Raw genomic sequence first — 20,837 nt, forward strand, 5'->3', positions numbered from 1 at the left:
ATTGCTAGACGTCACTTGTTTCAAGATTGCCAAGAATACCTAGGGTGCGCCCGTTACCTCCGTCAACCAGGCTGCGAACATCCAACAGCCAGCTGTCCAAATAACTGCTTACATCTGCCTATGTGCATCTCTTCTTCTACAATCTCCTCTCTCTATGCATCATGAAATACCTTAGGGGCATTCTGCTGCCCGCCCTGCTGGCTCTCGCGTCCTTATCAACCGCTAAAAAGGACGCGCCTCTTGTTGAGGAGACCGTGTTCAAGACCGAGCTCGTGAATCTCTTTTACTTCGACGACTCCGAGGTTGTTCTATTTGCTGAGTTCGAAACTGGCCTCGTATACCGCTCTCAAAATGCCGGCAAGGACTGGGAAAAACCTGGCATTAAGACCATAGGCATTATCAAGAACCCTTATGACAACAACGTCGCCATTGCCCTTGGCGACGGAACACATCACATCACTTATGATCAAGGTGGATCATGGCAGAAGTTTAAAACAGACTGGTTGCCCTCACTCAATCCTGTTAGTTGGCATGCGAAAGACAACAAGAAGATTATATTCAATTCCGCGGAAGATTGTTTCGGTTTGCCTTGCATTGGCTTTGTAAGTCAGCACAAAATACCTCCTGACCCTACCCACAGCTAACAGTCGCGACAGTCTGTATATACTGATGATGGTTTCAAAACCCCACCCAAGCCTCTCCGCGACGACCGCAAGCTGTGCATATGGGCGAAAGGCTCCGAGCGCTTCCTACAAAACGATGAGAAACATGACGACCGTATATTATGCATTGTAACGGGGAAGTTCTCGCCAAGAGTCAAGGATTTGAGGCTGCTCATCACAGATGATTATTTCAAGAGCGAGGACGAGCCAGTCATGTCTTCTGGCCGGACCGTTTCCGGCATGGTCAACATGGCATCAGTCAAAGGTTACATTGTTGCAGCTGCCAAGTCTGACCACTCGAGCGAGCTGGGGCTGTATGTGACCGATGATACAGAAACTTGGCATAGAGCTGAATTCGGCGAAGGAAAGGTGGAAGAAGACGCATACACAATCCTGGAATCTACAAATTACAGCATTCAAGTCGATGTTATGAGTTCTAAAGACGTGCCGATAGGATCTCTATATTCCAGCAATTCTAATGGCACGTACTTTACAAAAATAGTCGACCATACCAATCGCAGTCCGGATGGCTATGTCGATTTCGAAAAGATAGCCAGCATTCAGGGCGTCTTCCTCGTTAATGTGGTCGAAAATTGGAAGGATATATCTGGGCGGAGGTCGGAGAAAAAACTCGCGTCAAGAATCAGTTTTGATGATGGTCGCACACTGGAGCCTCTCAGAGTCAAAGGCAACGATGGGAAGCTCCATCTTCACTCTGTTACAAACTTGCATAATAGCGGTCGCGTCTTCTCTAGCCCCGCTCCCGGTATTGTCATGGGCGTAGGCAATACTGGGGAATATCTCAGAAAATACGAGGATGGAGATCTATGGGTTTCTGATGACGCCGGCATCAGCTGGGAGTTGGCGCTCCAGGAGGCTCACAAATACGAATTTGGCGACCAAGGTTCTGTCCTAGTAGCCGTCTATGATGAAGGCGATACCGATAAGATCATGTATTCTCTTCAGCACGGGCGTCCGGATACTTGGAAAGAGATTAAACTCGATTCCAAAATCTCTGCTCGTGAACTTACCACGGTCCCGGATTCGACCAGCCTCAAGTTTGTTCTATATGGCTCAAGAACTAAACAGGGCGGTGGTCGTGAGTACGTCATCATCCACCTAGATTTCACCGAACTACATGAGCGCCAATGCAAAGACGGAGATTTTGTGAAATGGTCTGCTCACAAAGATGAAAAAGGAGAAGATACATGTGTTATGGGTCACAAGCAGATTTTCCGCCGGCGGAAGTGGGACGCAGACTGCTTCGTACAAGCGGATTTCAAAGAACCTGTTGCCGAATTTGAACCATGTGAGTGCGACGAATTCAGGGACTACGAATGCGACTTCAACTTCAAGCCGAGTGGGGAGGGCAAAGAGAAGGAATGCAAGCCTTCTGGAGCACTCAAACTACCCGATGGGGCCTGTAAAGGCGATGCAAAGACATACAAAGGAAGCTCGGGATGGAGAAAAATCCCAGGCAATCAATGTAAAGGGACGACAAAGAAAGACGAACAGCAAGAGCGGCCGTGCGGTGAAGCCTCTTCCCCACCTTCAGACAATAAGGTTAAAAGTACAAAATCCAAGTTCAAAGGCGACAAATTCCGCGAATACTATTATCTAGAACGGGACACAAAGCTCGACAATGATAATGATGGTGGTAAAGACAAAGATGAGACAGTTGTGTTGCTCACAAGCGAGTTGGAAGCTTGGATCTCGCACGATCATGGGAAAAACTGGGAGAAAGCAATTGACGATGATATTGTAGCCATATACCCACACCAGTACAACAATGACCGGGTCTATTTCCTGACCGCAACCGACAAGGTGTACTATTCCAAAAACCGGGGATTGAGGAAGACCATCAACTCGTTCGAAGCACCACGCATGCCGAATACACAAAGATATCAGATAATGCAATTTCACCCGGATACCCAAAAATCAGACTGGATCATCTGGATTGGTGGCGAGCATTGCAAGAAGGTTGGGGATAGGGAATGCCACACCATCGCCTCAGTGTCACAGAACAATGGAATGGATTGGAAGAACCTCCTATCATACGTCAAGAAATGTGCATTTGTCTGGCGCGAGGAAGGCCACGTTGAGAGCGAGAAATTGGTGTTCTGCGAGCAATACACAGACGAAGAGATGGGTGCTCCTCTTCAACTAATCTCTAGCGAAGACTGGTTCGCAGAGAAAAATGTCAAGTTCAAGTCTGTCGTCGAGTTCGCCACGATGTCCGAATACATTATCGTTGCCACTAAAGGAGAGGACGGCAAATCCCTGAAACTGGATGCCAGTCTTGATGGAACGACCTTTGCTGACGCGCAATTTCCGCCGAAGCTCCAGGTCGACCACCAAACCGCGTATACGGTTCTGGATAGCTCTACGCATTCCGTTTTCCTCCACGTCACTGTAAATCCAAGAGAAGATCAGGAGTATGGGGCCCTTATCAAGAGCAACAGTAACGGCACATCCTATGTCATGACCCATAAGCACGTGAATAGGAATACAGCGGGCTATGTTGATTTTGAAAAGATGCAAGGCATTGAGGGGGTGGCTGTCATCAACACCGTAGCAAACGCAGACAAAGTCGATGGAGGCGCCAAAAAAGAGAAGAAGACCCTCATTACTCATAATGACGGTGCTGATTGGGAGGAGCTACAAGCACCAGCGACCGACTCCGAAAACAAAAAGTATGGCTGTGACACTAGGGAGAAGAAGAAGTGCTCCCTGCATCTTCATGGGTATACCGAGCGGGGTGACCCTAGAGAGACGTACTCTTCTCCTACTGCCGTTGGCGTGATGCTTGGTGTTGGTAACGTCGGTGAATCTCTCACGACTTTCGGTGAGGCCTCTACCTTCATTACTACAGATGCTGGAATCACCTGGAGAGAAGTAAAGAAGGGCAATTATGCCTGGGAATTCGGCGATCAAGGCTCCGTCATCGTCCTTGTTCGAAGGGGCGAGGACACCAAAAATCTCTACTATACAACCACTGCAGGTGAGAAATGGGATATGTTCGAGTTTGCCGATCACGCCATCAGAGTGGACGCTATCACAACGGTACCTAGTGATACATCCCTCAATTTCTTACTCTGGGGCAAAGACGGCAAAGAACTTGTGACCATCAACGTTGACTTCTCCGGACTGGACGAGTTTCAAAAGAAATGCGAACTAGACGACAAGGATCCGCTCAAAGGTGATTATGACTTCTGGTCACCAGAACATCCACTATTGCCGGAAGGGCAGCAGCATTGTCTTTTCGGTCACGAGGCACAATATCATCGCAAGAAACGTGACGCAAAGTGCTACAACGGTCAGAAAATCAGCCATCTCCACAGCATTGCGCGCAACTGCACTTGCACCCGGCGAGACTTCGAATGGTAAGTCCAATCTAGATGCATTGGTTGTTTCAATCTAACAACCCATATAGTGACTACAACTACGAGCGTAAACCTGGTGGCGAGTGCGTTCTTGTCGAAGGTCTTACCCCTGCTGACCCCAAGGAGGTTTGCAAGAACAAGGACGTGCGGGAATACTGGGACATCACGGGATATCGCAAGATACCCATTTCGACTTGTGAGGGCGGGCAGGATATGTCGGAGACCGGTGGCGTACACCCGTGCCCTGGCTACGAGGAGGAATTCCAGAAGAAACATGGAATTTCTGGTTTTGGCATATTCATGGCCGTTCTGATCCCATTTGTTGCAGCTGGCGGCATCGGGTACTATGTCTGGCGAAACTGGGATGGTAAATTTGGGCGAATTAGGCTTGGAGACAGCAACAGTTTCTCGGGTGAGAGCCCCTGGATTAGTTGGCCTGTCGCAGCTATCAGTGGCGTTGTTGCAGTTATTGCAGCTGTACCGCTACTTGTTGGAAGCTTGTGGAAGATGGTCAGTGGCAGATTTGGTGGTGGGTACGGAGGCACAAGATACACGAGCCGGAGTTCATTCGCTCGGGATAGGGGAAGGTATGCGGTTGTTGATGAAGATGAAGGCGAACTGCTTGGTGATGAAAGCGATGAAGAGGTGTGATTTTTGGGCATGTGAGGAGCATATGGTTGAGGCACGAGACATGTTTATCTGTTGGCGAAGGGTGTATTATTAATTATAGCAGAGTCTTCTCACAACACGAGCCCATTAGATATGTTATGGAATAATAGACTGTACCATTCCTAGGGCATCATCTCATGCGACTCGGTTGTCGGGAATGCCAGCCCCTTCCAAAAGAGATTAATAATTCTGAGAGCAAGTAACATGTCACTCACTAATGTTACGGAGCGCTTCTTATATAGAAAGACACATTCGCCAAGCAGAAGGGGTTTTACTATATATGCAGCACAATTCTTGCAAATGGGGGTTGGCTAGCTCTGAAAGTACAACCTCTCGCCATTAGAATCTACTGCATGAGTGCAGTCCTTGGGGCTGCATTTCGCAGAAGTCAAATTTTAGACTTTCGGTGTGGGATTATCAGTAAGCCGAGTAACCAAACCTTCAAACACTTATAGAATATTAAATGTCGTAAAACAACAATGTCCTTAGCGATATTGGACAATGAGATCGCATGTGCATATGGGGCCATGAAGTACAAGCCTTACCGATCCGGCCTCTGCGTAATGATTCACTACTGTCGTCAAAAATGATGGAACGATGCATAGGGAAATGTCCAATAGGATATCCTCAAATGATGGTGAGTCTTGCACAGGGTAGATTTAGTTGCCGCCTGCGCAGTTGTACTTGTACTTGTGGTGACTTCGCCTTGTGGCACAGCTAGCAGCTACACAGTCAAACAGTACAGCCTTTGTACTCACTCTGATTTGGCTCCCTGGATCGTTGCGCGCACCGTCTCCCGTTCGCCGTGATGTCAATCAATGCCCATGTGACATATTTGCAACCAATGCCTTATCAGTAAAACGGACAGAAGGCGTGATAGGGGAGGGCTATAGCTGGATGTGAGCACAAAGTAATGAGAAGTTTGGTGCTGTTGCGACAAGTCGGGTTGTTAATTAATGGGGCGAAGTGACTCCTTTTTTTTTTGGGTGGTAGTTGGCACAGCTGTGAGACCCCGTTAATGAGGTCAGGTATGACTGGTGGTTGAGAGAGTATTCCAGGCACTCGTTGTCATAACGCACGAACGGAAGCGCGTTGAATGCACCAAACAAACACAGGTCCCAGAAACAATCAAAATAGTCTCATATTCTATTCCGCGTCTGCTGCGTGAAGGTACAACCATGACTCAGAAGCAATTGACACAGACACATCTTGAAAGGTCCTCCTTCATATGGCTGTGTGTAACGCAGCATGCCCAGATAGTTTAGTTTTGGAATGCATCGTACAATGATCGTAGTACGCAGTGAAACCAAACATATGGAACAGCAAATGAGAATGGTACCGCCAGGGCCAAAGTTTCGGGAACCATGGTATCAGCCTTCGCGTTAAGGTTGCGACAGGCGCCACAGTTTGCCACGACTGGGCATGGCGCTGGGTGCATGAACTTTACCACTGCAATGGCGATGGTCCCGGCTTTGGAGGTATTATAGTAATTACTCCGTATGTGCGTTTTATATATACACCGTAAGAGCGCTCAGCGCTGGAGGCTTCGCTACTAGTGCATACGGCGGGACATTGCCTCGTCAATGCAGTCAGCAGATTCAAAGCGACGAAACTCCGTACGAGTGCTCATATTGCGAAAACGGGAGGCTGTGTCCAGGTCCAGACTACCAAAGCGGAGAAAAGTAGAAAGACTGCTTGCCAGGTACAAATCTTTGATAAGGTGTACAGAGGGGTGTACAAAGAAGACCGTCTAGCAGGTCTATTGGTCCGGACAGAAAGTGCAAGAATCATAGAGCCAGCAGTCTCGGTGATGCATTCGATGCAGGGAGAATGATTTGCCATGCTACTGAGATGGAAACAGCAGAGGTTCAGAGCGACTATACTTGGTACCTTGTAGCAACTTGCAGTTACATACTGTCGCGTATGGATGCCATCTAAAGGTAATACGTATGTATATACAAAGCGGTGCCCAGTCACGCCAGTATTGTGCATGAGATGTCTTATCCCCTTAGTGCGAGACTAAATGCGGAGGAGTGATATTACTATACTTACAAGGGGGACGGGGCAACGAGTCGATTGCGGCTTTGTTTGTTGAAAATAGTCGGTCAGCGTGTCATGTTACATGTACTGCGTACATGAGGCGAGGTCGCGAGGGTCTCTCATCAGGTGTGTACAGTGCGATAGTTATGGGTGGACGGGGTATACCGCATAAGTTTGACTACCACTATGTACGGTACTACCTGCAGGCTACGAATCACCTACAAATAATAATACTGGTAACTGTACTCCGTACCTACCTAGGTACAACAATGGATACAAAGGGGGACAAAAGAAGGCGAGGTTGAGGACAAGGGGATTGAAGGGGAACAAGTGGATGACAGAAAGAGGGGGGAAATAGCCCTGTTAGGGGTGAGTCGTGATTGCGACTGATGGGGGTCCAATTGGGTCTATGGGTCCATTGGGTCCATGGGATATGCCGATGTGGTGGTGCTGTTTCAGAGTGATCTGTCCAATCAGAGTGGTCCATCTCAGCCTTGGCGCCCCGGTTTAGCACCCTCGAAACCTCACCAGGCTCACCTCACCTCCTCTCCCGTAACTCTGACAATATTCCTGCACCTCCTGACGAGTCCTGTTATAGTTATACCTGTAACAACAAACTTTCTTCGCACGTCTCACTCTCGCCTCTCGCCTCTCGCCTCTCGCCTCTCGTCTCTCAGTACACTTGTACACATCTCGACACTCTAAACTCCGTGCTCACTAAGGCCGCTACCTGTTCACGTAGACCAACCATATCTTCAATTTGCAGACAGCCTTAAACGGCGTCATGCGGGGACGCAGCCTTCCAACCGCCGACCCTTTTTATATCTGTCAATTATGTATCTTGTCACAGCTAATCAGGCATGCAAATGACTTTTTCCCCCCCCTTGCCCTACCCCCAGTCATGCGCCACTGGTGCGGTTCCTACTCGCCCGCTAAACATGGAGCTTAATGGAGGCACCACTTGACGTGCAGCACTTGTACCTGAGCACCATCATAGCCTATTGAATTACAGAGACGTACTGTATTTGCGGCTCGCTAGAATGACTACCCTTTCCCACCCGCTTTAATCACAAGCTAACACAAACGAACAAGCTAATTGAGCCCCATGACATCCCTGCCTCCAGTATGAAGCAGGCCAGTATGCTCGGCGGACGGACATGCCTGATGAATTGGGCATGGTGACTTGCGGGAGGATGCCGACCGCCAAGCTGTTTCAAATGCACACGCTTCTTTTGCTAAGCTTGGTCTCTCTGTCGTGTACCTATGTGTGTGTGTGTGGTTGTGCGTGCGCGCGTGTGTTTTGACTTCGTGCATTATGCTCTTGGTTCAATAAGAGTACATGAGCCACTCTCTTCCTCATGCATCTCGCTGGCCATCGACCTTCTTTCTCTGCACCCTTTTCACCCTTGTTCGTCTTATTCTTCTTTCATTCTTCTTTCCCATCAGATTCGTTCATCTAGAGCGCCACTTCCCAACGGACTCTTGCGTCTCTCGTTCTTCAACTTCACTCCCTTCCATAATCCTCTTTCGTTCAACCCCAGCCGGCCCAACCTCTCTACGAGATTGTAGCGTGCTGGCACGTCTTGGCCTTACGCACATTCACTCCACATTCTGATACACCTACCCGCCTCACATTCATTGTTTGCGCGTTGATGTAAGTTTTGCCATGCCTGCTCGTCCTCAGAGTCTCGCCCACTCTTCCTGAGCGTTTGCACTCCAAAGTACAGTTCCACCACGCACCCTTTTCCAAGCACATGCGTTGTTCACGACATGTCTCATCTTGTAGCACCTACCCGGCATGTTTCTTGTTATCTCAATTCAAATGCAATTGGTAGCCCGAATCATGTAAAATTCTCTAATATTTAAACTCCCTCTTCGATGACACGGATCTTTGTTAACCCCCGACAGCGCTTTTTACATACGTTCTCTCTCACTATACATTCTTTACGAAAATAGCACCAACCTCTCCTCAAAATCTATCAACTATGAAGCTCTCCACCAGCCTTTTCGCCTTTCTCGCTTCCATCACTGTGGTCTCTGCCGCCCAAAATGAAGGCTATATATCAAAAGAAACCAAATCCAACGCTCAGCAGTTACCCCCTTCAAGGGACTTCATTGCAATGTACAACGTCACTTCCAGAGATGCCGCTGAGCTGCGAATCAAAGAAGTCATCGAGAAGCTCGAGGCTAAGCTGCCCAAACACAAGCGAGGTTTGACCAACATTCGAACTTTCAGCAACAATCGCACAGCTGGTGCTGTTGTCAGTAATCATGGTCACGAGGGCTGTATGGGGGCGGTTGCAGACATTGCAGAAGTGGCCATGGTTGAGGAAGCAGTTGACATTCAGTCTTTCGTCACGCAGAAAATCAACACCACTTGGGGTCTACAGCGCATCTCCAACAGTGCCGGCGCATCCGGTAACCCCGTGGCTCGTGACTACACTTACTCGTTCGAGGACGAACAACTTGGAGCTGGTGTTGATATTTATGTCGTGGACACCGGTGTCCGCAAATCACACGCTGTTTTCACGGGACGTGCACAGGAGGATGAATTTTCTTTTAACGTCACGGCCGCAGACGGCGATGGACACGGTACTCATTGTGCAGGCACAGCTGCAGGTGCTAGATTTGGCGTTGCCCAGGGCGCCAATGTCTTCGCAGTGAAAGTCCTAGGAGATGATGGATCCGGTTCTTCTTCCGATACTATTCTTGGTATTGATTGGGTCATCAACAACCACGAGAAGCGCAAGCAAGAGCTTGGAGATAAGTTTGTTGGCTCAATTATGAGCATGTCCTGGGGACTTCAAGGCACCGCTGAAGCCGTGGATAGGATTATCCTTGGTGCTTCCGAGGCTGGAATTCATATTTCGGTCGCTGCTGGCAATGATGGTACCGATGCATGCCTGTCAACACCCTCTCATAACGGCGGCGCCAATTCCAACGTCGTGACGGTGGGCTCAGTCAACATTCAGAATCAAGTTTCCGGGTTTTCTAACATTGGTCCCTGTGTGGACATTTACGCCCCTGGAGAGGATATCGTCTCGTCCTGGAATACTGGAGACAACATCATCAACACCCTCTCGGGAACTTCCATGGCCTGCCCTCACACTACGGGTGTCATGGCCTACCTCATGGCCCAAGACAAGAGCCTTGGCCAAAATCCCGCCGCGCTAAAGGCAAAACTGCTCGAGACAGCACGGAAGAACGCTTTCGTGGGCAACACCGCTGGCAGTGCAAATCTTCTCTTGAGCAATGGTGTCGACGGTGGCGTCACTGCTCGTCGCTTGATGAAGAATTACGTTGTTCCTAAACGTGACGGCAAGAGGAGCGCCGGTGGAAGCTTCGCGAGCTGGGCCTCCAACGTCGTCAGGAGGGTCGATGAGAAATGGGAGCTTCATTCCGCGGTCACACAATTGCGCTTTTAGATGCAGGTGAAATGACACAAGATTTTCATGGTTTTAGGGCCCCTGTGCGTTTTCGCCATCCATATCTCTACACTTAATAGGCCAACTAGAAGCCGCAAAAATTAGCATTTAACCTTACATTCACAATTACATATTACCAACATAAATATGGCTAGAACATTCAATGCATCAATTGCCATTTCGTGCCTTATTCTCGAAAGCCTCTGATTCAATTGAACTTCATCGGTGTTTCACTTTAGTTAGAGAGATCATGTTTCAGCGTACTGCGTACGTATCGCACACTGGCTTAGTAATTGAAGTGCAAGGAGTAACACTTAGGTAGACCTGCGCAATCAATGCCTACTTCATGGAGAACTCATTCTGAAGATGTAGCCCTGTCTGCGTGCAGGGTTGCGTGGAACTATAACCCTTAAACCACCACATCGGACATCCAGACGAATTGCCCGGTGCATTTTGCTTTGTAGGTTGAACTCCATCCGTCAGGCCTGTTAGGTGACATGCCTTTGTTGTTCGTGGACTAACCACATGGTTTACACGTAATTCTCAAAGAGGACCTTGCTAAAGTGCAATTATAATTGACAATCCCATTCCTGACCTTTTAGATAACAAGAGTGAAGCCGAACTCTAGCGTATGGCCTTTTGGATAGGTTTGTCTCCAAATTCGACGATCTACTAAGATATAATAATAGTACGGGCATGCTCATGAAATTTCGTGATGAATTTGAGGTATAACTATAGCCGCGCCTGATCTCTGGTATCTTCATTTGAGAGAACGTAGCGGTATCTCGCTTTACCATCTTCCATGTCGACCACACTCTGATTTGCTTCACTCATACTCCTCTGCTGTACCCAAGGCTTGATGCGTGAGTCGGCAGCAAACTGTAGCATTTCCTCGATTTGTTTGGGGCTGCCGATTTGACTACCACCAATCTTGCAACCTTTCCCAATGAGCGCGAATGCTGCTATAGCTGGTAATTTATCTTCAGGTGCACCGACTTGGATGAACTGACCGTTCGTTCGTAGAAGCCTCATGTAGCCCGATAGAGGCATATCCGGACTCGAGACCGTAGAGATGATGAGGTCCAGGCTCTTACTGTGAGTTCTCTCCCACTTCTCATCCTCGTTGGTCGCAATAAAGTCATCCGCCCCCAACTCGCTTGCATCCTTCGCCTTGTTTCTGCTCCTACTGATGACTACAACCTTGTCGCACCGGAGGGCCTTCGCAAAGAGGACACCGAAGTGGCCAAGTCCTCCCAAGCCCACGATGCCGACCTTCTTTCCGGGGCCTGCACCATTGTCTTTGAGTGGCGCATAAACAGTGATGCCACCACACATCATAGGGGCAGCGTCGACACTTTTAAGCTGCTCGGGGATCTTGACAGCGAAATGCGCCGGGACACGCACGAAATCTGCGTATCCACCATAGCTCCAAGATCCGTCGGGATACTTGCCATTGTAGGTGCCCACGAATCCCTTGCCGCAGTGTTGCTCCCTGCCAGAAGAGCACTCTTCACAATCGACTCGGAGGCATGAAGACACTTGCGCACCGACGCCGACACGATCACCGACACGAAAGCGAGAGGTCGAGGTAGGAGAGTCTCCAAGACGGACGATATGCCCGACGATTTCGTGACCTACGCAGACTGGATAGTGTGTGGGACCCCATCCGGATCGTAAGGTGTGTATATCAGAGCCACATATACCACAATGCGTAATTTTGATATCGATGTCGGTAGACTGGAATGGCCTAGGCGTGAAAGACTCCCATTTGAGGTTCCCTGTTGCAGCGGACGGGTCATGGGCAAGCCAGCCATGAAACTTTTGCGGCGACGTCATCATCTGCGCTGGGAGAGACCAGAAGCAATTGGTAGTCCGGTGGTGGTCCTGCTTGAGCAGCGATTACTCTTGTGACAGCAGAAGGCCGGAACAAGAAAAGTTAGATATATCGTGCAATTGGTTGGTTTTCAAGGCTTTTCTGAAGCGACTCACTGCATGAGTAAAGACGGATAGTTAAAAGTCAACGAATTCATGGCAGTACGAACGGAAGGTCAAACTACTTAGCGTGTCGAACTCCCCGAATGCGCAACACCCGAGGTCCATCGCAAGGCCGACATGGCTTTAGCGATGCAGCCCCACCGAACGCGACAAGAAGCCAAAGCCAGGGGGAATGCTCGTAGGGTTATTTGACTGACTACAGAGATATTACAGAGGGCAGAATAACAAATCATTAGAAACATTTCTAAATAGTCCTAGCCACCTACTATTGTTACGATCACCACCTAAATACCTCTGTATGTAGTAAATATATTATACTATTTAAAATTTAGAAATGTTGTAAAGACTTAAGAAATGTTTTCAATATTTTGGTATTCTGGCCTTTGTGATATCTCTGTAGTCAGTCAAATAATCCTACGAGCATTCCCAGGACTGGCTAAGAGCCAGGTACTAGTCTCGACCTACTCCATCCAACAATCTACATCCATACCGAAGTTGTCGTGCTTTGATACGCCCGTACTGATAAGTGGCTATTATGACTGCCAAAGAGAGTACCTCGATATCCGGGCCCTTTCTACCTCCCTCCTCCTTGAATAGTAAATGACCTAGGTAGGCGTGTCAGGTAATACGGCACAAATCCAATACGATGGAAGGGTTGAGTCTTCCAGGGGTGAATGCACGTGATGGGTGGGCGAGAACGCAAGGCTGGTAGAAATTCATAGACATTAGAGCGCGATACAAAAGTTTCTATGACCTAAGGTGATTGCAACTGAATTGATCAATGCAGCAGCATAGGTCACACTAACAGTAACTGTCCCAAGGTCGAAGTTGTTCCTACGGGGTAGGCATGTAAGTACATAGGTACCTAGAATCTTAGATAATAGCTTTGGTGCATTCCCCAAGCGGCACCTTGAGCAACTGCAAGAGGATTACTATGTTGTATACCCGTCCGACTCAGCCTTTGGTCAATATTGAGGACTCCGGCATGTGGCATCGAACTATTGCCTGCTTGGGTGTACCGTCATAAGCTCATTTTCAGTCCTTCGTCACCCCCTTGGTGAAGAACGGACTCTGTTGAACCTTTGCCCAATCATGGAGCAGTCTTGTGTTAGCAGTACCATCTCTTACCTCCTTCCCACCTCGCTCAATCATCTCGTTCTCAAAAGAAGCTATGGTTTCATTGCGATTTGCTCCTTGATGGATCTCCACGATACTTTCTGTCAATTTTCCAGCGTCGGTAATTGAATGATTAAGACCTTGACCTCTCTGGTATGTCATAGGATGCACTGCATCGCCCACCATAGTGACGAGTCCGCTGTGATTGTCCCAGCGATAGCCTTGGCGGCCGGGGTCCCAATCAGTCAGCCCCAAGTACCAGACAGGAGCATTGTCTGGCGTCCATTCGTATGCACTCTTCCAGGGGTCGCAGAATTTCCTCGCGAACTGTTTCTGCTGAGCAAGACGTTGAGCATCCGTCCAGCCTGCAGTGGCATCCTGCTCTTCCACACTGCTCTGCCATGAGATGTAGAAAAAGAAAGTCCATGATGTTGGGTCATCCGCATCGGCGGCGTCCTGCATGCCGAAGAAGGCGAAGTGCTTGTCAGGATGGGCCGATGCGAGAAACAAGGGATGGAAGCTGCGAAGATAGAGCGCCTGTTCTCGGGTGAACCTTCGCTGCACGAATGTTGCAGCGTACGGTATTCGATTGATAGCGCCCTTGGTGGGGCCCAAGAGCAATTGGCGTACGGTTGAGCGTGCGCCATCTGCCCCAACGAGCATACAGCCAGTGGCTGAAGTCCCATCATTGAAATGGGCAGTCACGGACTGGCCATCGTGGGCATACGTGACGTTGCAGAGGGTTTTACTGTGCCGGATCTCCAACCCTGGGGCCAGAAGCGATCTAAGCTTACTTCTTCTCAGGCGATAGAATGGACCGAACGTGAATGCGACCATCTCTTCACCTGTGGCTCCATTGATGAAAGCCAACGTATCCTCGTTCTTTGTGGGGTTATGGGGGTCAACCTGTACGGATTGGATTCGTGCCCAGCGGTCTTCCGGTATCAGACTTTTGAGAATGGGTGCGCCCCAATGTAGGCCCATGTTCCAATCTCTACTGCGCTCCAGTGCAGAGTCTTTCTCGAATATAATGCATGAAATGCCGGCCTAGGGAAGGGTCTCAGTGAACATGCCCACGAAACGCATTCTGGGCCTCGCACCCCCCGCTCCCCGCGCCAATGATGACTTGAGTAAAGCCAGAAGCAGGACGCATCGTCTGGAGATACAGCAATAGGATTGCGGCTGCGGATGCTGCAGCCATGACAATGAGATGCATAGGGAGGGGCGGGGGTCGAAAGTTGATGGGGTGACGAGCGACGCCAAACATGGCCGCCGGTTGGATACATACCTTCCCAAGACCCTGCCCAAGGGCGAGGCCGGTACTGCCTATACATTGGTGAGAATCCAAATGAAGATGCTTATGGGAGATGCCTCACATACCGGAGCCGATGATGAGTATAGGCAGCCCGTGGGCATGTGGACTGAGGGGGGGTGTGGGGGCTGACTGTCGATCACTCATGGCCGCGCTTGTAGAAGACAGAGACTACCAAGTAGCACTTGAATAGGCACCGGGGTTTTCTGCGAGAGGAAGAAGGAGACTGATTAAGACAGGTAGCGGATCGGGGGTTTGAAAGTCGCACGAAAGTCGGTGGGCGATATTCCGAACACAATGAAAGGAATGACTACACAGAAGACACGTAAAATACCTCAAGAATACACCACATGCCTCCACGGATGTGGAATCGAGCGTGAGTAGTGTCAGGTGAAGTGAAATGCAGTAGAATGCAGTGCAGTAAAGTAGACTAGAGTAGGGTAGACTTGGAGTAGACTTGGAACTCAGGAGTGAGGTGAATAATGGGTTGGGAGCAGAGGGGATACTACATACTAAGGGTGTTAGTTCATTAGGTACCTAGGAGGAGTAACTACGGAGTACGGAGTACATACCGCACATATCTTAGGTACCGAACCTAGCACCTAGGTAAACACCCAGTGAACCTAAGGGTGTTAACGAGAGGTGCGCGCCTCGCCTCGCCTCCCCTTGCCATACTGTGCAGTCTCATACAAGTAGTGTCCAGGTTGGTAGGTATCTATGTAGGTCTCTAGTTAGAGGTTCCCAGTTACTGTACAATCGTTATTACAGTATATCATGCAGGACTACAGGATGTGTTTGTATGTTACCAAAGTATTCCGTACACGCAAGTGAGTGACACCACGCACGCCATGCACGCGTCACCTTTCTGTACACATACAAATATGACAAAACATCTAGTCAGGTGTTGGACGGAGTATGGATTGTCCAGGTAGTAATTAGTACGTAGATATAGTTAGCAATATGTAAATCGCAGTAGTAGAAAATTCTCGTAATAGAGACGTCGGAGCAGCTGTTCGTTTAGTGGGCGGAACAACAAGCATACATCATGTATCTAATACAACCAACAAATGTACAGAAGTAAAAGATAACTAACTAGAATTCCTTTATAATCCTCCTCTACGCAGAAATATCTTGCAGCATAAGTGCTCGTAATTACTTTATTCATGAAATGGAACCTCTTATTTCGTAGATATCTCAAACTATCAAAAGTACTCCACACTCGATTTAAAGTATATTATGTACCTACCTACCTACCTAATGCAACTATTACTTCGTACCTGATTAGTGACTGAATATAATCATTACGAGCAGTGCTAGTTGCGAATAATAATGGCCCCAGGGGTTATAAACACTTTTCAAGCTATCTCCTACCTATACCTTTACGGTATACCTATATCTTAGATACACAATACACTTAGACGCATGTACATACCTACTCATAACTTTGCACAAGTATCAGCATCATCATTATTGTCAATATCTATCTTCTACATTAGCACCTTAAATAGGTACCTACGAGGTAGGTACTAGGGTTGGGTGCCAGGCAGTTAGGTAGATATCTACCAAAACCAGCCACCAACACCACCACAACCTTTGAACATCTCCACCCTCCCTCCCCCCCCTTCTCCGCCCTCTCCCGTCCACCTCCTCGCCTGTTTTTCCCTCCTCCTCGCCCTCTCTCGCCCTCCTCTTCGCATCCATAAACGCACACAGAGTCGTCTTGTAGTGCCATGTCGCCTTTTCCCGATTCCTGAACTGCTATCACGCGCACACCCGCCTACTCAACCTGCCTTTATACCTCGTCACGCCTAGCCTCGCCTCGTCGCATCTCACAACTCATCCTGCCCCTCATCGACATCTCCACAACTACACCATGTCCGATCCGGACTCCTCCAATAAACCCTCTGACTCCTCCAGTCTGCACTCCATCGGCCAGGACAGCGCCGTCCAATTCGCCGAAAACACAGACCGTACTAGAGATACAATCATCCCTGCCTACCATCTTCTTCCTGCTTATCCGCCAACTGTCCCCGAGCCTTCCCATCGGCACGACCGAGCCGATCAATCGCTACAGGAACAGCACCCCCACGAACAAGCAGTCAATAACGAACCCCAAGATGATCCCGCCCAAGAACCTCTCGACTATGTGTCCGATTCCGGCTTCGACAGCGGGAGCCTCCTTGAAGACGAAACAGACACGTTGGCTTCATCAATCATGAACTATCGAATGGAGAATGGGCGTCAATATCATGCATATAGGGATGGCGCCTACTGGGTACGTTGTCTGCGTGCCGATTTCAACCCTACATGTCTATCCATGCCTTCTCCTGACGGCGTCGCAGGGCCCAAACGACGAATTAGCGAAAGAAATTCTCGACTTTGCCCATCACATGTATCTCCTAACACTCGATAACAAACTTCATCTAGCTCCTGTAGAGAACCCCCAGGTAAGCCACACTTCTACCTAGCTCGCGGAAGTCATTTTGTGTTGAGATGCATAGGCTATTTTGGATGTTGGTACAGGCACAGGCATATGGGCTATAGATGTGAGTAAATCTGTCGAGTGCTCCAGGCAACGCTGTACCGTTTGGCTGATATCAAATTGCAGATGGCCGATCTATATCCCAGCGCTATTGTCACTGGCACGGATCTATCTCCAATCCAACCCGAATGGGGTGAGTTTTTAAACCTCGGCCCCGACACCAGTTTATTATTCTCATTTGGATACTAATGTTCCAAGTACCACCCAACTGCCATTTCGAAGTGGATGATGTCACTCTGGAGTGGACTTTCCCGCCAGATCACTTCGACTTTGTTCACATACGCGAGCTCTTTGGTTGTGTACCGGACTGGGATTTCTTTTTCCAGCAAGCATACGAACATACGAAGCCAGGCGGTTGGTTAGAAATCGTCGAGCATTCCGTGCAACCTACTGCAGATGACGATACGATGGGCCCTGACCACTTTTACCACACCTGGGGCGCCACTGTCGTAGAAATGGGCAAAATCTTTGGCAAGAGCTTCACCATTTGGGGTGAAAGCAAGGAGAGGATGGAACGCGCCGGATTTGTAGATGTCGTCGAGGTTCCTTACCAATGGCCTATGAATGGATGGTCTCAGGACCGGAAGTTGAAAAATATAGGCCGCTGGAATCAGCTCCGTTTGCACGAGGGCATTGAAGGATTCATGCTTCGATTATTGACCCAGGTCGGTGGGGTAAGATGACCGCTTTGCAGGACCCTCGTCTCAAAGTATGTACACTACTGACAGCTAAAGTGGTCGGTTGCTCGCGCTCAAGTTTTCCTCGCACAAATGCGAAAGGAACTGAAGAATTACAAAACGCACGCATATCTTCCTGGGTTCGTACCGCCATCCTCGTTTTTTAGTGTGTACTGACCATACGTAGCACCGTTGTCTATGGCAGGAAGCCGCTTCGCTTATGATCTACGAAGAGCGTGTTCTTTTCTATGGACTGACCCTGTAGCATTACCTCTATTACTTATTATTTGACAGGGCCGTTACTAGCGGCCCCCTTTTGTGGAGGAGATGATACCCAGAGAGTACTTTTGATCTACCAAACGAATTGTTTCATAAATTCCTCGAAGTTGATGTCATATCGTGCACGTTATGATTCTGAATCGTGACTTGGACGGACTAGGCCATGCAATAGGGGGCTTGCGTCTACATTCATGCTTTTCTACAGCCCATTATGTACGTACAGAACTAACAACTTTCACGGATCGGTGGTAGTAGATGGACTATCCCCAGCAACGAGCACATGGGAATGGTTCATCTCCTGCAGTATGCGCCAATGATCATGTTCTTGCCACCTTGGCATGCGCACAACCGACCATAAGACTCCACAATTTGGAGATGCCTGCAGCAAAGGCGGAATTCTTCTTGAAGGGAATGGCTGCGGAATAGACTGGCGATTCACGCCGTGGATTTTCACGCACACTACTACAACAATTGTATGCATATGGAGAAGAGAAAGTTCAGACTCATGATCTAGGGAGGCTGTAACGATCGACTACGAGAATTTCCAAATCCATATTATCAGCGATAGACAAGCAGAACAACTACTGTATGAGAGATAGCCTCAGGTCGATGCCATCCGATACATAAGTAAAATGTATGCCCATGAGCCGAAGTTGTTCTGCATGGCTTCTCGGTGTTGCACCCAGCCTGATTCCTGCCTGTTAACGTCATGTTATCTGCATGATACGCAGCACTTGAATATGCAAGATCGGGGAATCGATTGAAGTAGCTAGCTGAAGGAGTCAATTTGGATATCGTAAGCGCTATGGTGAGGTAAATGCTTGCACGGGTGATTCAGTAGAATTCCTTCCAATCTCCCCAGATGATTTCTGTTCCGTACTTATTCATGAGCTGTCCCGTAGGGTCTTCGCCTTCGACATGAGCCCATGCTCCGGCAAAATGGAGTACAAAGGTCCCGTGCTCCCAGACTCTATTTGACTCGTCGAAGCAGGCTATTTCCGGTGGAAAGGCATTCAACTTCCATTGTGGGACTTGTGTTGTCCGGTCTGCGGATGCTCGATCTTCTTTGATCAGCAGCGCCATGGCATCCTGCTCACTCAGTTCGTTCTTCTTCTCCTTCTCCCTGGCTTGTATGTCATGAACATCATCGAAAATTTTGAGAGAGCGTTCGTGTCCCCGGACAATGAATGAACCCGTGTTTAGACCGTTACTGTCTCGGGATTAGCATGTAACCTTTCCTACAGTATGCGAAATTTGTGGGGTCTTACGCACCAGTCATGTGTGACGAGGACATCAACCTCATCGGCACGGGTGGTTTCCTTGAGCGTCTCGTCTATAATGCTCTGCACATCAATATCTGTGTTTGTAATAAGCGTATCGAAGTCCATCCACCACAGCCAATCCCAATTGTTCTTCTTGATCAACCTCTGCATCATGTTGAATTTCCAATAGGTGGTGCCACGCTCCGAGTGGCTCTCATAATCGACGATCAGATCGTGTCCGTGGCGACGTGCATAATCTATCCAAAGATGTTGTGAGCCGAGAATGCGTGCTTAGAGACAGGTGACTTACGATCTTTGTTCTTGAGGGAAAGGTGTATGTATGACTTCTGGTCGGTGATGAAAGTCACAATAGCAATGCGCGCTTTCCTGGGCTCCTTCAGCTCCTCAGTGAGAGGTGGCGGCGGCGGCGGCGGCACGGGGACGGGCTGTTCCTTTTGCTCTTGCGGTCGTTCTGCTTCAGCAGGAGGATGTGATTCTCCAGGTCTTTGGCGGGGCATGGGATCGCCATAGGCTATCCCTGAGCTGAGATGCCATCCGAAAAGTGCGCAGAACGCGAGGAGGACAAGCACGGAAGGATAGAATCGGAACACCTTCACAAGCATCGCGTATGGGTAAACGTGGGAGGAACGTCAAGGAGGACAACCCATCGCCGACATCAAGGTGCGACGACAATATCGACAACGACGACGAGCAAGGGTGATGACTGGAATGCGCAGCAGCAGGGTGGAATGGGGAGAGTTTTGTCGATTGTCTTCCGACCCTGAGACGGCCTAGGTACGAGTACAAGTAATAACTTTCTTTGGGATGCCGGATGGTTCAATAGTTGGTAGTGACTCGCTTGTACATCACGCTATTACAAGTACAAGTACAAATGGGTACTGCTACTTGGATAGTACTCCGTGAAGACCCTCTTACTGTGTAGTCAATGTTGTACATACGAGTCATATGTCCTTGTAGGTACGTGAATCTATTCTCAGCTGCTGCGCTGCGGGAGCTAGTGAGCCGGATGCCGAATGCCGGATGGTGCTGGTATTACAGCTTCCTCCGTACACAGTACAAGTACCTACTGCATTACGTCCTTGTACGAACAGTACGGATGGAGTCCGAGCATATCCAGTAGAGACTTTCGACAGACATTTAAACTAGATACATACATAACTACAGAGGAGGTACCTCCCTAGATACATAGGTAAAGTCACGAGTAGAATGGAAAAAAAAAAGAAAATACAGGGATAGTTAAATACGTTGTGTACTATGTACTAACGAGCTGATGTAACGCATACTTTGCTCGTCCTACTTTACTTTACTTTACCATTTCGTACTTACAGTACGTACAGAGGGTAGGCACGTCGGGTCATACGCCTGCTAGTATCATGTATACTTTAACCTTAATCAGCTCCAAGTAGCAAATAAGAGGCTGTAAACGCACATATTATACCTTGTATCTGCTAAAA

The 20,837-nt window shown here is 48.7% G+C and overlaps 7 protein-coding genes across 7 annotated transcripts; 3 read left to right on the forward strand and 4 right to left on the reverse strand.

The window, feature by feature from the left end:
- Positions 1–50: 50 nt before the first annotated feature.
- BU24DRAFT_493633 (vacuolar protein sorting/targeting protein 10) lies at positions 51–5,142 on the forward strand. The gene is made up of 3 exons (XM_033533988.1): positions 51–602; positions 657–4,045; positions 4,096–5,142. The coding sequence occupies exons 1-3, from the start codon at positions 162–164 to the stop codon at positions 4,694–4,696; spliced, it is 4,431 nt and encodes a 1,476-aa protein (XP_033381424.1). The 5' UTR covers positions 51–161; the 3' UTR covers positions 4,697–5,142.
- A 1,104-nt stretch (positions 5,143–6,246) lies between these two features.
- Positions 6,247–6,856, reverse strand: BU24DRAFT_229506 (uncharacterized protein). The gene has a single exon (XM_033522156.1). It carries the CDS (start codon positions 6,704–6,706, stop codon positions 6,341–6,343), a length of 366 nt encoding a protein of 121 aa, XP_033381425.1. The 5' UTR covers positions 6,707–6,856; the 3' UTR covers positions 6,247–6,340.
- Positions 6,857–8,404: 1,548 nt separating this feature from the next.
- On the forward strand, positions 8,405–10,230 carry BU24DRAFT_229523 (subtilisin-like protein). The gene is made up of 2 exons (XM_033522157.1): positions 8,405–8,408; positions 8,663–10,230. Exon 2 carries the CDS (start codon positions 8,740–8,742, stop codon positions 10,177–10,179), a length of 1,440 nt encoding a protein of 479 aa, XP_033381426.1. The 5' UTR covers positions 8,405–8,408; positions 8,663–8,739; the 3' UTR covers positions 10,180–10,230.
- A 532-nt stretch (positions 10,231–10,762) lies between these two features.
- On the reverse strand, positions 10,763–12,229 carry BU24DRAFT_424070 (GroES-like protein). The gene has a single exon (XM_033528411.1). It carries the CDS (start codon positions 12,016–12,018, stop codon positions 10,912–10,914), a length of 1,107 nt encoding a protein of 368 aa, XP_033381427.1. The 5' UTR covers positions 12,019–12,229; the 3' UTR covers positions 10,763–10,911.
- Positions 12,230–12,877: 648 nt separating this feature from the next.
- On the reverse strand, positions 12,878–15,127 carry BU24DRAFT_424071 (FAD/NAD(P)-binding domain-containing protein). The gene is made up of 3 exons (XM_033528412.1): positions 14,671–15,127; positions 14,579–14,616; positions 12,878–14,337 (listed from the first exon to the last, which is right to left on the reverse strand). Exons 1-3 carry the CDS (start codon positions 14,747–14,749, stop codon positions 13,210–13,212), a joined length of 1,245 nt encoding a protein of 414 aa, XP_033381428.1. The 5' UTR covers positions 14,750–15,127; the 3' UTR covers positions 12,878–13,209.
- A 1,651-nt stretch (positions 15,128–16,778) lies between these two features.
- Positions 16,779–18,064, forward strand: BU24DRAFT_424073 (S-adenosyl-L-methionine-dependent methyltransferase). The gene is made up of 7 exons (XM_033528413.1): positions 16,779–16,877; positions 16,945–17,049; positions 17,104–17,148; positions 17,211–17,277; positions 17,343–17,818; positions 17,879–17,961; positions 18,009–18,064. The coding sequence occupies exons 1-7, from the start codon at positions 16,818–16,820 to the stop codon at positions 18,043–18,045; spliced, it is 873 nt and encodes a 290-aa protein (XP_033381429.1). The 5' UTR covers positions 16,779–16,817; the 3' UTR covers positions 18,046–18,064.
- An 870-nt stretch (positions 18,065–18,934) lies between these two features.
- On the reverse strand, positions 18,935–19,985 carry BU24DRAFT_349944 (glycosyltransferase family 34 protein; the record flags this gene model as incomplete). Its single annotated transcript, XM_033523626.1, has 4 exons — positions 18,935–19,310; positions 19,373–19,619; positions 19,673–19,754; positions 19,800–19,985. 4 exons carry the CDS (start codon positions 19,983–19,985, stop codon positions 18,935–18,937), a joined length of 891 nt encoding a protein of 296 aa, XP_033381430.1.
- Between the last annotated feature and the right edge of the window lie 852 nt (positions 19,986–20,837).

The sequence above is a fragment of the Aaosphaeria arxii genome (assembly GCF_010015735.1).
Source record: "Aaosphaeria arxii CBS 175.79 unplaced genomic scaffold BU24scaffold_6, whole genome shotgun sequence".
Lineage (NCBI taxonomy): Eukaryota > Fungi > Ascomycota > Dothideomycetes > Pleosporales > Aaosphaeria > Aaosphaeria arxii.

Bases quoted from the DNA above. Each gene is read 5' to 3' on its own strand.
- BU24DRAFT_493633 (XM_033533988.1), top strand. From the start codon at position 162: ATGAAATACCTTAGGGGCATTCTGCTGCCCGCCCTGCTGGCTCTCGCG. The intron at 603-656 runs GTAAGTCAGCAC...CAGTCGCGACAG, and splicing joins GTTTGCCTTGCATTGGCTTT to TCTGTATATACTGATGATGG. The intron at 4,046-4,095 runs GTAAGTCCAATC...CAACCCATATAG, and splicing joins ACCCGGCGAGACTTCGAATG to TGACTACAACTACGAGCGTA.
- BU24DRAFT_229506 (XM_033522156.1), bottom strand. From the start codon at position 6,706: ATGCACAATACTGGCGTGACTGGGCACCGCTTTGTATATACATACGTA.
- BU24DRAFT_229523 (XM_033522157.1), top strand. From the start codon at position 8,740: ATGAAGCTCTCCACCAGCCTTTTCGCCTTTCTCGCTTCCATCACTGTG.
- BU24DRAFT_424070 (XM_033528411.1), bottom strand. From the start codon at position 12,018: ATGATGACGTCGCCGCAAAAGTTTCATGGCTGGCTTGCCCATGACCCG.
- BU24DRAFT_424071 (XM_033528412.1), bottom strand. From the start codon at position 14,749: ATGAGTGATCGACAGTCAGCCCCCACACCCCCCCTCAGTCCACATGCC. The intron at 14,617-14,670 runs GTATGTGAGGCA...ACCAATGTATAG, and splicing joins TATACTCATCATCGGCTCCG to GCAGTACCGGCCTCGCCCTT. The intron at 14,338-14,578 runs GTATGTATCCAA...ACCCTTCCCTAG, and splicing joins TTGGGCAGGGTCTTGGGAAG to GCCGGCATTTCATGCATTAT.
- BU24DRAFT_424073 (XM_033528413.1), top strand. From the start codon at position 16,818: ATGAACTATCGAATGGAGAATGGGCGTCAATATCATGCATATAGGGAT. The intron at 17,278-17,342 runs GTGAGTTTTTAA...TAATGTTCCAAG, and splicing joins TCCAATCCAACCCGAATGGG to TACCACCCAACTGCCATTTC. The intron at 17,819-17,878 runs GTAAGATGACCG...TGACAGCTAAAG, and splicing joins TATTGACCCAGGTCGGTGGG to TGGTCGGTTGCTCGCGCTCA.